Genomic DNA, 16,257 nt, shown 5'->3' with positions numbered 1-16,257 from the left:
AGTATTCAGTTGTTATGAGCAGGGATGTACACCAGCTTCAAACAGCTGACAATAAAATATTTTTTGTTATGGAAAAATATTTTTTCTTGAGTGGATGGTCGGGATCTAATTTGTAGATTGCAAATTAACCGCAAGAAGCCCAAACAGATATAATGTTTGACTAAAGCATAATAATTTAAAACCTTGCTTACATTTGTACACCATCATGTGTCTCTCTATTAGGCGTGGGAATACTTGGGAACAGTTTTCCCAAATTAAAATCACTTGGAGAAGATTTCCTAGTGTTTACAGTCTTTTATTTATTTTAATTTTTTGCTAAGAAAATTCGGGGGTCCAAATAAAACCACCGCCAGTTGGGGAACCCTGCCATACGCCAAGTAACGACCAAGAAAGTTTAGACATGGTCTAAGACTTTACACCGTGGTTCAAACTTGAACATGGTTCAAACATAGTTATAATAATAATAATATGCCATTTAGCAGACGCTTTTATCCAAAGCGACTTACAGTCATGCGTGCATACATTTTTGTGTATGGGTGGTCCCGGGGATCGAACCCACTACCTTGGCGTTACAAGCGCCGTGCTCTACCAGCTGAGCTACAGAGGACCAATTGTTTGTGTTTCTGTTGGTCAGAGGGAGAATGCGCTCAGATTTAGACAAATGGGGGAAAGAATTGTGAATTGTTTCGCTCTCAAGAAAAGGGCGCCATTGAAAGGAGTGATTACTGGGGTAGCAGTAAAAATAGTTCAACTGCTGCGCATACGGCATCGCATCAATACCTTGTCATGGTTCATCTCCATAACAGCAAAGCGCCTTCGTGCGATGTACTGTATTCCTAATTGAATTGTACCCAGTGTCCAACTAAGCGTCTTTTAGCAACACAGAGCTGCCAGGAGAGCACTTAAGATCCTTGTGTTGTTGCTTAGATCTCAGATCCACAGCTAGAGTAGAGCTGGGACGACACACCAAAAATGACAGACACTGACATTACCCCTCCTCTTCCTGAAGCATTTTGCTTAGGTTGGTTATTTTCAGTGATTTTGCTACACAATGATCCTGCAGATTTTTTTTTGTTCTAAACAGTTATTGGGTTAACAATAATAGCCTACGTGCATTATGTCGATTCCTGCTATGGAAGCGTCTGCCTGTCCCTGTTTCTCAGCCGGCTGCTGTGTGATCGAGCCACTCTCACTCCCTCTCCCCACTGTGAGCGCGGAGGAGGGAGAGATGCATTCTGAGAAGCACAAGTATTATAACCAGTATTACAGTGGGGGGAAAAAAGTATTTAGTCAGCCACCAATTGTGCAAGTTCTCCCACTTAAAAAGATGAGAGAGGCCTGTAATTTTCATAATAGGTACACGTCAACTATGACAGACAAAATGAGAAAAAAAATCCAGAAAATCACATTGTAGGATTTTTTATGAATTTATTTGCAAATTATGGTGGAAAATAAGTATTTGGTCAATAACAAAAGTTTCTCAATACTTTGTTATATACCCTTTGTTGGCAATGACACAGGTCAAACGTTTTCTGTAAGTCTTCACAAGGTTTTCACACACTGTTGCTGGTATTTTGGCCCATTCCTCCATGCAGATCTCCTCTAGAGCAGTGATGTTTTGGGGCTGTCGCTGGGCAACACGGACTTTCAACTCCCTCCAAAGATTTTCTATGGGGTTGAGATCTGGAGACTGGCTAGGCCACTACAGGACCTTGAAATGCTTCTTACGAAGCCACTCCTTCGTTGCCCGGGCGGTGTGTTTGGGATCATTGTCATGCAGAAAGACCCAGCCACGTTTCATCTTCAATGCCCTTGCTGATGGAAGGAGGTTTTCACTCAAAATCTCACGATACATGGCCCCATTCATTCTTTCCTTTACACGGATCAGTCGTCCTGGTCCCTTTGCAGAAAAACAGCCCCAAAGCATGATGTTTCCACCCCCATGCTTCACAGTAGGTATGGTGTTCTTTGGATGCAACTCAGCATTCTTTGTCCTCCAAACACGACGAGTTGAGTTTTTACCAAAAAGTTATATTTTGGTTTCATCTGACCATATGACATTCTCCCAATCCTCTTCTGGATCATCCAAATGCACTCTAGCAAACTTCAGATGGGCCTGGACATGTACTGGCTTAAGCAGGGGGACACGTCTGGCACTGCAGGATTTGAGTCCCTGGTGGCGTAGTGTGTTACTGATGGTAGGCTTTGTTACTTTGGTCCCAGCTCTCTGCAGGTCATTCACTAGGTCCCCCCGTGTGGTTCTGGGATTTTTGCTCACCGTTCTTGTGATCATTTTGACCCCACGGGGTGAGATCTTGCGTGGAGCCCCAGATTGAGGGAGATTATCAGTGGTCTTGTATGTCTTCCATTTCCTAATAATTGCTCCCACAGTTGATTTCTTCAAACCAAGCTGCTTACCTATTGCAGATTCAGTCTTCCCAGCCTGGTGCTGGTCTACAATTTTGTTTCTGGTGTCCTTTGACAGCTCTTTGGTCTTGGCCATAGTGGAGTTTGGAGTGTGACTGTTTGAGGTTGTGGACAGGTGTCTTTCATACTGATAACAAGTTCAAACAGGTGCCATTAATACAGGTAACGAGTGGAGGACAGAGGAGCCTCTTAAAGAAGAAGTTACAGGTGTGTGAGAGCCAGAAATCTTGCTTGTTTGTAGGTGACCAAATACTTATTTTCCACCATAATTTGCAAATAAATTCATTAAAAATCCTACAATGTGATTTTCTGGATTTTTTTTCCCCAATTTGTCTGTCATAGTTGACGTGTACCTATGATGAAAATTACAGGCCTCTCTCATCTTTTTAAGTGGGAGAACTTGCACAATTGGTGGCTGACTAAATACTTTTTTTCCACACTGTATAGCCGTTGCTCAAAATGCTATTGCGGAACAAAGACCGTTTTCTAAAGCCACTGCTGTTGTTCTTAGGGCTGTCCCCAATTGATTGGTCAAAATTTTAAAACTAGTTTTTTTCCATACATAGACACACCCTATGTTTGAATAAAATGAACTATATGTATGCTACTGAGCTTGTCTAATGTTTTAAGCACTGCGATTAAAAATTAAGACACAAATTACTAAAGAGGGAGCCAGAGCTCACAAAATCATTTTAGACCCAAGTCACCCCCTGTACCTGGACTTTGAATTACTCCCCTCTGGGCGTAGGTATAGGGCACCCCTCAGCAGGAAAAATAGAACGAGACAATCATTTGTGCCAGGTGTGATATCCCTCTTAAATAGCTCGGGCAAATGTTCCCATTGACCCCGTAAGGCCAGCAGGCTAGTCTTTGTTTTAAATGTTTTAAATGTTTTATTTCTTATTTCTTACTTTTATTGGTGCGTGACTGTTATTGAAAGTTGTATTGTCAATCTTGTTTTGTATTTAACGCCACTTTAAATGTGTACATGACACTGCAACAAAATTTCCCCATGGGGACAATAAAGTAAGTAAGTAGAGAGATCAATATAGCCTAACCAGAGGGAGAAGAAAAAAAACGACCCGACCCACCTCCTCTCCCTCTTCCTCCTCCTCCTCCTCCCACTGCCTGCTGCTGCTGGCTTTCGCAGATTCTGCCATTACGCTTCTGAAGTTGCCGGTAATAGGCTGCACCAACAGTGGGAAACCTTTTCCATTTGGAGTGTAATCGTACCATTTCTACTGATCTGCGTGCCAGTTTCCTATGCACATTTTTGTGGAACAGTTTTCATATCGCAAAATCAATGTCATGTGGTTAATCAAAATTCTATCTAAATGAAAATGATACAAATCTAAAAACTAACTTCTATTGCCATTGCCAATATGTAAAAATTGCCTACATAAAGCCAACAAATAATAACATTGCAGCCCGCGTAGAAAAAAGTAAATATCCTATACATCACATTGGCTACACAAGGAACTTGAAACATTGTATCAACTATTAACTTAGTCCTGCCTGAAAGCTGGTGCTAGCAAACTTGCAACATTGTATAAAATTGTCACGATCGTGATATGCGTACATTATTTATTTAAGTACACCACACGAACAAAAACAACAAACAAACGATACGTGAAGTCCTAGGTTACACAACACAAACCTTAACGGAACAAGATCCCCCCCACCAAAGGCGCGGACTGCGACCGCGCCACACAAACACAACAGGGTAGGGGCCGGGTGGGCATTCCGCCTCGGAGGCGGATCCGGCTCCGGGCGTGACCACAACTTTCTCACCACCTCCCCGTTGCGCCCCTGATCTGGTCTGGCACCGCTGACTGGTGTTGGACCCGACGACGGTGGATCGATCTGTACAGGCTCCGGACTGGAGCCGCTGGCCGGAGCTGGACTGGACACCGGTGGAGCGGATTGCTCTGGCTCCGGAGTGGATCCGCTGACAGGAGTTGGACCGGACCCCGGTGGAGCGGATTGCTCTGGCTCCGGAGTGGAGCAGCTGACCAGTGCCGGACCAGACACCGGTGGAACAGGCACGGGCCGTGCCGGACTGGACACACGCACCACTGGCTTAGTGCGGGGAGCAGGAACGGGCCGGACCGGGCTGACGACGCGCACCACTGGCTTGGTGCGGGGAGCAGGAACGGGCCGGACCGGGCTGACGACGCGCACCACTGGCTTGGTGCGGGGAGCAGGAACGGGCCGTACCGGGCTGACGACGCGCACCACTGGCTTAGTGCGGGGAGCAGGAACGGGCCGGACCGGGCTGACGACGCGCACCACTGGCTTGTTGCGGGGAGCAGGAACGGGCCGGACCGGGCTGACGACGCGCACCACTGGCTTGGTGCGGGGTGCAGGAACGGGCCGGACCGGGCTTACGACGCGCACCACTGGCTTGGTGCGAGGGTCAGGAACAGGCCGGACCGGGCTGGCGACGCGCACCTCTGGCTTGGTGCGAGGGGCAGGAACAGGCCGGACTGGGCTGGCGACGCGCACCACTGGCTTGGTGCGGGGAGCTGGAACGGGCCGGACTGGACTGGCGACACACACCACTTTCTTGGTGCGAGGAGCGGGACTGGGTTCCCTTATAAACCTCCGCTCCTTCTGCTGCCTAACCAGCTCCTCTCGCCGTGCCCCTACACCCTCCTTCTCCCTTGTTGCCTCCTGTAGCCTCGTCGTCCACGGCGTGAGCCCCCCCTCCTAAAAAATGTCTGGGCTTGTCTCTCCCCCGTGATCATGGCCTCCATCCCTCTAGCCAGACTCTCTCTCATCTCCTCCCAAGTCCATCCTCTCTCCTCGTCACGCTGCTTGATCCAGGCTTGGTGGGATCTTCTGTCACGATTGTTGACTGATGAGACGGACCAAGGCGCAGCGTGTTATGCTTACATTATTTATTTAAGTACACCACACGAACAAAAACAACAAACAAATGATACGTGAAGTCCTAGGTTACACAACACAAACCTTATCGGAACAAGATCCCACACCGACTAGTGCCAAACAGGCTGCCTAAGTATGGTCCCCAATCAGAGACAACGAGTTACAGCTGCCTCTGATTGGGAATCACCCTGGCCAACATAGATCCACACGATCTAGAACTAACATAGAAAATAATACATAGAAACTCCACACCCTGGCTCAACATTTAAGAGTCCCCAGAGCCAGGGCGTGACAAAAATATTCTGGGCCCTCAGAGTTTCCTATGCCTGTGAGCTCCAGACAGACAGACACAGCTGTAGGCTATGTAAGGGATTAGAAGTAATCAGGTATGCCTTTTTTATGACGTTTTCACAGAATCAGAGCATGACATTTTTTCCCCCTTTCATGCTGAGTGGATATGGAAAGGGAGAGAGAGCTGGAAATATTTTTCAAATAGGCTACATTGAGGAACTATTGACATTTACATTTTAATCACTTAGCAGACGCTCTTATCCAGAGCGACTTACAGTTAAGTGAGTGCATACATTTTTCATACTGGCCCCCCGTGGGACGTAATAACACTTAGTTTACTTGCTGTTTGAGGCAAAGAAAAAATTACTTTGAGAAGCTTCACAGTGATGGTGTGGTTAAGACAATCAGAAATAGTATCAGATCCCCAAATGGGCACATTTATTAGCCTACATTTGCGCGCAGGCCAGGTAGCCTAGGCCTACTTCTATGCGTAATAAGGTGCGTGTAGAAAATAGTAAAAATTAAGTAAAACCCTTCAATGACTTGGTGTGTCCAAACTTTTGACTGGTACTGTATATACACTACCAGTAAAAAGTTTGGACACACCTACTCATTCCAGGGTTTTTCTTTATTTTTACAATTTTTTACATTGTAGAATAATAGTGAAGACATCAAAACTATGAAATAACACATATGGAATCATGTAATAACCAAAAAAAAGTGTTAAAATCTTCAAATAGCCACCCTTTGCCTTGATGACAGCTTTGCACACTCTTGGCATTCTCTCAACCAGCTTCCAGTCACCTGGAATGCATTTCAATTAACAGGTGTGCCTTCTTAAAAGTTAATTTGTGGAATTTTTTTCCTTCTTAATGCGTTTGAGCCAATCAGTTGTGTTGTGACAAGGTAGAGGGGGGTATACAGAAGACAGCCTTATTTGGTAAAATACCAAGTCCATATTATGGCAAGAACAGCTCAAATAAGCTAAGAGAAACGACAGTCCATCATTACTTGAAGACATGAAGGTCAGTCAATACGGAACATTTCAAGAACTTTGAACGTTTCTTCAAGCGCAGTCGCAAAAACCATCAAGCGCTATGATGAAACTGGCTCTCATGAGGACCACCACAGGAATGGAAGACCCAGAGTTACCTCTGCTGCATAGGAAAAGTTCATTAGAGTTACCAGCCTCAGAAATTGCACCCCAAATAAATGCTTCACAGAGTTCAAGTCACAGACACATCTCAACATCAACTGTTCAGAGGGGACTGTGTGAATCAGGCCTTTGTGGTCGAATTGCTGCAAAGAAACCACTACTAAAGGACACCAATAATAAGAAGAGACGTGCTTGGGCCAAGAAACACGAGCAATGGACATTAGACCGGTGGAAATGTATCCTTTGGTCTGGAGTCCAAATTGGAGATTTTTGGTTCCAACCGCCGTGTCTTTGTGAGACGCGGTGTCGGTGAACGGATGATCGAGGAGTCGGCAACCTTTCTCATGTGGAATACAAATTGATCTTACAATTTCTACCGATCTGCGTGCCAGTTATGGTTTTCATATGAACATTTACGTCGAACAGTTTCATTTCATTTATAATAACGCCTTCGTTCAAAAGAATGTGGACACCCCTTCAAATGACTGGATTCAGCTATTTCAAATTAGTGGATTTGGCCATTTCAGTCACACCCGTTGCTGAAAAGTGTATAAAATCGAGCACACAGCCATGCAATCGCCATAGACAAACATTGGCAGTAGAATGGCCCGTACTGAAGAGCTCAGTGACTTTCAACGTGGCACCATCATAGGATGCCACCTTTCCAACAAGTCAGTTCGTCAAATATCTGCCCTGCTAGAGCTGCCCCGGTCAAATGTAAGTGCAGTTATTGTGAAGTGGAAACGTCTAGGAGCAACAACGGCTCAGCTGCGAAGTGGTAGGCCACACAAGCTCACAGAACGGGACCACCGAGTGCTAAAAAATCGTCTGTCCTCGGTTGCAGTACTCACTACCGAGTTCCAAACTGCCTCCGGAAGCAACGTCAGCACAAGAACTATTCGTCGGGAGCTTCATGAAATGGGTTTCCATGGCCGAGCAGCCGCACATAAACCTAAAATCCCCATGCGCAATGCCAACCGTTGGCTAGAGTGGTGTAAAGCTCTCCGCCATTGGACTCTGGAGCAGTGGAAACGTGTTCTCTGGAGTGATGAATCACGCTGCACCATCTGGCAGTCCGACAGACAATTCTGGGTTTGGCGGATACCAGAAGAACGCTACCTACCCAAATGTATAGTGCCAACTGTAAAGTTTGGTGGAGGAGGAATAATGGTCTGGGGCTGTTTTTCCTGGTTCGGGCTAGGCCCCTTAGTTCCAGTGAAGGGAAATCTTAACGCTACAGCATACATTTACATTTACATTTTAGTCATTTAGCAGATGCTCTTATCCAGAGCGACTTACAGATTAGTCATACAATTACATTCTAGACGATTCTGTGCTTCCAACTTTGTGGTAACAGATTGGGGAAGGCCTTTTCCTGTTTCAGCATGACAATGCCCCCGTGCAAAAAGTTGGTTTGAAATGGTTTGTCGAGATGGGTGTGGAAGAACTTGACCGGCCTGCACAGAGCCCTGACCTCAACCCCATCGAACACCTTTGGGATGAATTGGAATGCCGACTGCGAGCCAGGCCTAATCACCCAACATCAGTGCCCGACCTCACTAATGCTCTTGTGGCTGAATGGAAGCAAGTCCCCGCAGCAATGTTCCAACATCTAGTGGGAAGCCTTCCCAGAAGAGTGGAGGCTGTTATAGCAGCGAAGGGGGGGACCAACTCCATATTAATGTCCATGGTTTTGGAATGAGATGTTCGACGAGCAGGTGTCCACATGCCTTTGGTCGTGGAGTTTATGTGTGGATATGTTATATTGCCTTGCCACTGTGCTACTCTCCCTAAAGCAATCACAGCTCTCTCTGTACCCTACAGTGGGGAGGGAGGAGGTTCAATTGGATTATGGGCCACAAGCACTTTAATTTTCAGACACCGCTAACAGAGGATCGCTAGAGGAATGAAGGAGGGAGCATCTGCACCGTCTCCATCTTTCTCTCTGTCTATCTCTCTCTCTTTCCACCTCAGGAGAAGGGGATAAGTAAATAGACATACACCAGACAGAGTGTTAGCATTTCGCACAGTTCAAAGCTACAGTAACTAGGCCTCCCGAGTGGCGCAGCGGTCTAAGGCACTGCATCGCGCTGCTAGAGGCGTCACTACAGATCCGAGTTCAATCCCGGGCTGTGTCGCAGCCGGTCGCGACCGGGAGACCCATTGGCCCAACGTCGTCTGGGTTAGAGGAGGGTTTGGCCGGCTGGGATGTCCTTGTCCCATCGTGCTCTAGTGCCTCGTGGCGGCAGGGCACGCTGACTTCGGTCGCCAGCTGTACGCTGTTTCCTCCGACACATTGGTGCGGCTGGCTTCCGGATTAAACGAGCAGTGTTTCAAGAAGCAGTGCGGCTTGACGGGGTTGTGTTTCAGAGGACGCATGGCTCTCGACCTTCGCCTCTCCCGAGTCCGTACGGGAGTTGCAGCGATGGGACAAGACTGTAACTACCAATTGGAGAGAAAAAGGGGGTAAAAAGTACCACAAAAAATAAAAAACATTAATTAAGATACAGTAACTAAAAAGCAGGCTGACAAACACTTTTCATTAGGACTTTATCTGCATTCCTCATAAGCAAACACTTCTAAAACGTTCTCAAATGTATCAGTAGGTAGAAAGTTATTAGTAGGTAACCAAATTAATTAAACCCTTATACTTTCATTACCGTAAATAACCCATTACTAAATTACCTATCACGCCTGTTCGCTGGTGATTGGCTCCTTAGGCTCTAATACACCAGAGTCACTGGAGTGTTTACTAAAGAAATCACAGTCGATCCTCTCTATCCTTATCTAAGCACCAATGTCCAAGGGGCCTTGACCAGGGATTCTCAAAGTGGGGTTCACGGACCCAGATATTAGCTTTAAAGCTGCAACAACAAGAAATCTCTCTGCCCCATGATGAAATGTGAAGAATTGCAGGGAAAACTGCTAAATGTTTTTTTTTACAATGCCAAGATGTGGGCCTTTAAAATGTTCCTGCAGGGCCGGAGACTTGGTTCATCCGGCCATGTATGCCGAAGTCATATTAAAACTCCTTGTATGCTATTTTTTTTTTTATCTAACTCAAGTTGTGTTCTGATTATGAGGGGGTCCCTGATGAATTTTGAGAAGCCCTGACCTAGATGACACCTGATTACATGCTATCAACCTGCTATGATAAAGAGCAGAGACAAAACATACGCAGTCATCAAAACCCCGAGTCATTATTACAATCATATAGGCCTAATCACATTTGCATAGAATTAGGAAGCAAATTAGGTGAGAAACGATTTGTGTCAGCAAAAGAATAGTCGATGACTCTAGCAGCACATGCCATCTTCTATTATCGAAGCAGCCCTTCCCCCCATTAAATCATCCTCTAATTAGATTCACTATCAACTGGATTGATCCCAATTGTTCTACACTGTGAAGCCTGACTTCAGACTCAAACCCTTTTTTAAGGAGAGCATTGAGTATGCTTTTACTGTAGGTCCAGGACTTGGATTAATCTGTGTCCAGGAAACCAGCCCAAAGGGCTTCGACAGAGGGGTACATTCTTCTTCTGAAAGACAGTACTGTAGCTCATTGCCCCATGTTGCTGCCTCAGCAGTTCAGACAGGCGTCTAGCCTTCCCTGGAGGAGGAGGATGAAGAGGAGGAAGAGGAAGAGGAAGAAGAGGAGGAGGAAGAGGAGGAAGAGGAGGAGGAGGAGGAGGGTGATGAAGAGGAGGAGGAGGAGGAAGAGGAGGAAGAAGAGGAAGCGGAGGAGAAAATCACTGCTGTTAGCTGACTGGGTATTTGATAGACAAATATTGGAGCAACACAATCAACGTTTTAACACATCTTTCCCACCGAACTGACAGTCAGTTTCTTCTCGTCTTCTAAAGAAACCACCCCCTCACACACACACACACACACATTCCCCTCACACTCCCCTACTCAGAAGGTAACAGAAGGACTTGATGCATCCACGGCCAAACAGTCTATGGGGTTCAGGGAGAAAAGCAGAAGAAGGGAGACGCAGGGAGCCTGTTTTTCAGCAGGACAACACCGTGGCTCTGTCCCAAATTGCACCCTATTTCCTATATAGCCCATAGGGCTCTGGTCAAAAGTAGTGCACTATGTAGGGAATAGGGTGGCATTTGGAGCGCAACCTGGTGTTTCACAAACACCAGTAATTAAAGGTCTGGGATAAGGGCTTGTTTATCACACAGTTTACCAGACACTGGTTAATTGCTTCTGCTTGTCATCCCTCCCACCCTCTCTTTGAGATTGGTGTGACTTTCTACTCGCTCCTCTCTCTTTCTCTGGGCTCTTCCTCCTCTCTCTTCTCTCTCTGCCTCCAGCTAAATTAGAGGAGGCTGCTGTTCTCCTCTTATATATCTTCATTTTATACACAACCACTTTGTTTTCATGTTTGTGCAATAACAACACTTGTTTTTGAGCGCGTAATGAACTGACTGCCGGGACTGGGAGGGGGCTCTGTAAAGCTGATGGAGAAGGGTTTTTCTGGATCTTTGGGGCTAAACAGGAGATTCGTTTTCTAAAGCATTGAGGTTTCCTTCCTTGCTTTGGCCTCCCATGAAGGATTGTATTATAGCTGAGATGTAGAAACATCTGCAACCACTTCAAGCAATATAATACATTCAACATTTGTCCCAGGCTAGCAGTAATGTGAACATCGAGAGGTCACAGAGACAGGGAGAGAGAGCGAGAGAGAGCGGAGAGAGAGAGAGCGAGATCACAGGGAGAGAGCGAGAGAGACAGACAGACAGTGTTCTGTATGAAAACTGAGATTCCATGTGTAAAACCCTTACATGTAGCCTGCTACCACAGAAGTAGTGTTCTTACATGGCCTTAGGCAAAAAAAAAGCTGTGTGGATCAATACGCTAAAATACACATGAAGTGATTCACATACAGATCCAGCAGCATGGGACTACATTGCTGCTATTCAGATTCATGGTTAAAACAGAGCCTGGCTCACATCACGTTTAGTAGCATGGAATTCTACTATTTCAGTATTTCTCCATCTGTATGTATCATGTCTTCTCTGTACTGTATCATCCACATATGATATATAGGGTGGGTATCACATGATTCACATAGCGTATATTTGGTCTAATATAATGGCTTAATTCAATCCCTATGCTCTCAATGTTTACAAATCATGTAATACTTACGTATTAACCGTTTATGAATGTCTTAGTCATGAAAGTTATCATAAAGAGTATAACCCTCTACGCCCTCAAACCCATTTCACCCGTGTTACCTAAGTGTGAGGTGAGCTGTATCAGGGTTAGAAGTACAAAATGCTTTAAAAGTTTGTGCATGTCTCCACCATGTTGTTTGTGTACAGAAGCAGGACAGTGACAGGCAGGTTACGTTGATCAAAGTTGATCTGGTGTTGTTGTAGCTCTACTGTACCATAACTCACTTCCAGATAACTTAACACTTCTACAAAGTACCCTACATTAGTTCCATTACATGACCCTATATGTCAGTAGGGTTTTAATGGCAATCACTGTGAAAACACTTTTATGAAAACCGACAGTACTAACTTCACATTTTTTTTTTGCCTTACTCTTTTGAACTATGAACTGTCTTGTGGTGAAAAAGACTGAGGCTAGTGAAAAACCTGGATATGTTTTGGATAAACACGAGAAAACCATGAATGGACAGTGAGCCGTTATTGGCAGCTAGACACAGCTAATGTTGCACAATATGTGTGACCTGTAATCACCAAGGCAGGCATCCACGTCTCAAACCATGTTATGTCACATTATGAATGGACCATAATTGCAAGCAGATGGGAAACTGCAGCTGCACAAGCCCAGGTGGGTGGAGCTGTCTGCTAGTGGAATGAAAAGTTACCTGGAATAGCCTACTCACTTTACTATAGTAGAAACTCCAAATGCTGTGGCATCTATGCAAACTATTGTACCTATGCAATCTCATGTAGGCAAACGGTCACAAACAAACACATTTGTTTTTAAACGCTTATCCTCACAAACCTTCCGTCGAGTAGTGCCAGGAGCTCCCCTGCATGGTACAGATCGTTGCGCGTCACCCTGCCGAAGCGAAAGGAGTTCAGGTTGCAGAAGGTGACAGTGGGGAATATCATTAGTGGGGTCGCCATCTCATCTAGCTTGGTAACGTAAGGGTACTGGAAGTAGAATTGAACCCGGTCCACACACACCAACACCAGGAACCCCAGAGAAGCCAGGAAGAACAAGATCCACAGGCACCGCTTGATGCACATCCGTTCATAGGTGAACATGTGCGAGATGCCGTGCAGTGTGGACCTGCTGGCGAAAACTTCGATAGGCACAGGTCGCTTGAAGGAGTCCACCGTCTCTTCCGACTCCGCTTTGAGATCCATGACGAGGCTATATGGTATCAGTGTGAAGTGGAAGAAGGGGAAAGTACTAGAAGAGGAGGGAATGCTATTAAGACTAGGGAAGGATGGAGGGTACCGACTGTGAGTCTGTGAGTTCACGCCCTTCTACACATGGATTTCTATGTTCCTCATCCAGGCGGTATGAAATTGTGCGTCACTGAACCCCCAACAAAATAACACCATCTATCTAGGCTACCCGTACATTCTTCGGATTATCTGCCGAGGAACTCTACTTTTTCGCGCTCAATTTCCCTTCAGACTGTCCCATGTGATAACTCAAACATATGTACAATATAGTCCCACATTTACGCGCATAGATAGATGCCAATACCTCCTCTCCCATATACTTCAGGACCGATTTCCGCAGCACAAGTTAGTGTGTCTCTCTTCCAGCCTTGGAAGAAAAAAAAATCCCAGCAAAACCACAGTAAGGACTGAATGTATATGGTGTCAGGAGCGGTTCAATCATATGCAATTGCAATACAACAAACGCTGTTTCTCGGGAGATGCTGCTAGTTATCGGCCCATATAACACGCTGCGTTCCTTCCCACCGGCTCCCACTTGTACAAACCTAAAAAAAAAATTGCCTGCTCTGGCAGTTTTAGTAAAGATCATGCAGTTGCATCATGTGAAATAGCGGAGACTGTATGAGACTGTCTTGTTACATTCCCAGTGAGAAAACAGTGAGCGGACGCGTCCGTCAGGCATCAGCCTTGCATCCCGTCTCTCTAGAACAGCACCCACCACAACAATGCAGTCATCATAAACTCCCCTTTTCACCGGGATAAGAGGAAACACGATTTAGGATGAAAGGCTTCTGAATTAAATCATGCGTAGGCTAATAAATCAGCTAAATGTGTAAATCCAATTCCAACACATTAGGGGGTAAAACGCAGAGGGAACCTCGGAAGCTGTCGACCGAAACAGCGTTTCCCTAATCAATTAACTCGATGCCAGAATAGGAGGAGAGCATGGATTGGATGGCACGTGTTTTACATCGGGTGACGAAGTCGGTTGGAAAATAGAGACAGCTCGGACCCGCGCGAGTCTCCCGACTGATGCTTGCCTGTCCTTAAAAACCACAGCTGCCTGTATCGAATTCACCAGAATATTTGTGTGTTGTTTGTAAGCAATACTCATCAGCGGTAGAAAACAGGAGTAGGGACATTGAGGCAAGGAGGTAGTGATGGGTCGTTCGCGAACCAACAGCTCTTTTTGAACAGTTCTTTTTTGGTGAACGTCGGGAACCAAATCGCATCGGCGAAAGAGCCGTTCATTTGTCTCCCTGATTTGCATACTGCCACTACTGCTTTTTCAGCTCAAAACAACGTTTTTCTGCAGAAAAGTTTCACAATAATTATCTAAAGAGGGTGAATCCTCACTGCAGAAACAATAAATAGTGGGGAGAGCACGTCAATCTGGTCCACGCTAATTTTTTGCAGTGCAAAATAAAATGTAGGCTAATATTCCACATTTGGCTAGGTAAAAATGTATTTGAACGCACATTTCAAGATCTGTCACAATGGTAGCCTACCCTTTGGGCTTTAAAAGAGGAGATAAAGGGAGATCAATTGTGGAAGGCTGTGTAGGTACACCCTGAGCTAAGGTCTGAACAGTCTCAGAAACTGATTGTGAGCTAAAAGAGGTGTCTGGCTGCGGACCAACACAAGGAAAAATAATAGAATAGGTTACCCACCAGCCTCCGCAACACCTAAGCCTAAGGGAACGGGACCCAGATAATATATCTAATTCTGAAACCTTATCAATACTTTTGATTAGAATGGAATGGAATGTAGCCTAACATCCAAATATTGAAGGGAAAGATGTGAAAAGGAAACAGGCTACCCTATAGTGCTGGAGACTGTCAAATCAGTTAGAGAAACCTATTGCCATGAGGCAAGGGTACTCACCTATGAAATTGCTCATAATGCTCTATAATCCCCATTTGTTCTAGTATTGGCAGTATGTGACTACTATGTGTTGTAGCAGTCATCTATTATCTATATAACGTATCATGTATTGAAGGCTACTGTATGTTGGTAACTTGAGCAGTGTTTTCAATCCAATACCATTATGAGAATTCTGTGCGGATGCAGCTACTGTAGGTTGGAAATAAAGTTCTGGAATTATAAAATCCCAGAATGATGGTGTCTCTCAGTTCCAATAGCGAAATGCATTCTATAATGTGTTGTTTCATTCATACAATCTGTTGGGAGCTCTAGTCTATCCCGGTGCCCAAGGCAGGGCTAGGTGTTACTTTGGATTCACAGTCAGTAGTCTAATGCACTTCTGCGGGTCGCTTTGCTCTGCACTACCAATGGTTATGTGCTGTGTGTAATGTAGTTGAGGACTCTCTTCACTACACATTATATGGCTGTAACTATAAGAGGACTTCCCAATGCTGGAAGGGGGTTCTGAGTGAAAAGGTTTGGGAACCCCTGGTTTAGATGACCGTGTGCTGTCAATATAAATCAGGCTACAGACAGAGTAATGAAAGGAGTGAGCTAGAGGACTGTTGCATTCATCAATCTATAAGGACCTCTTATAGAATGTCTACGTTGACGTAAACCCTGAGAAATAAATATGTTTTATTGTATTCAACAAAACCATTTCCGTATTCGGTATATTCAAAATTAGAGTCTACTCTGTGTTGCATATTGCCTTTTGATGGACAGACAATTCACAGGGAGCTGAAAAGTGTCAGAGTTAGTTCTGGAGGATAGCTGTTACTGTTTATCCATCTGTTGCTGATACCTGGAATGGCGAGCAGAACACTGTTTAATATTTAATTGGGATGACAGTGTTAAGCCAGAGTGGCATGGCATGGGATGGGATGGGTTTTCAAATGTTGATGGGAGCTGAGCACAGGGATAGGTTTGACTCAGGGAGTCATTTCTGCCAGGATATGCATGCCGATTGGCCTCACCATCGGTCAGAAAGAGAAGAGAGAGCGAGAGAGAGTGGTTGTATGAGAAAGAATGTAGGGAGGGACAGAGAGAAAAAGAGAGAGAGAGAGCGAGAGAGAGAGAGCGAGCGCAAGAGAGAGAGCGCGCGAGAGAGAGAGCGAGAGAGAGCAAGAGGAGAGAGAGAGAGAGAGAGGGCGAGAGAGAGGAGAGAGAG

At 45.4% G+C, this 16,257-nt stretch overlaps 1 protein-coding gene across 1 annotated transcript in view; it reads right to left on the bottom strand.

The window, feature by feature from the left end:
* The window catches only part of LOC311133624 (acid-sensing ion channel 1-like), a 20,730-nt gene extending 6,691 nt beyond the window's left edge, over window positions 1-14,039 (bottom strand). Inside the window, exon 1 of the mRNA XM_084167144.1 lies at window positions 12,751-14,039. Within this exon, the coding sequence (XP_084023270.1) occupies window positions 12,751-13,118 (368 nt within the window). The 5' untranslated portion in view covers window positions 13,119-14,039. The remainder of the gene's footprint in view (window positions 1-12,750) is intronic.
* Between the last annotated feature and the right edge of the window lie 2,218 nt (window positions 14,040-16,257).

The sequence above is a fragment of the Coregonus lavaretus genome, assembly GCF_964263955.1.
Source record: "Coregonus lavaretus genome assembly, chromosome: 8".
NCBI lineage: Eukaryota > Metazoa > Chordata > Actinopteri > Salmoniformes > Salmonidae > Coregonus > Coregonus lavaretus.
This window is presented reverse-complemented; position numbering and strand designations above follow the sequence as displayed.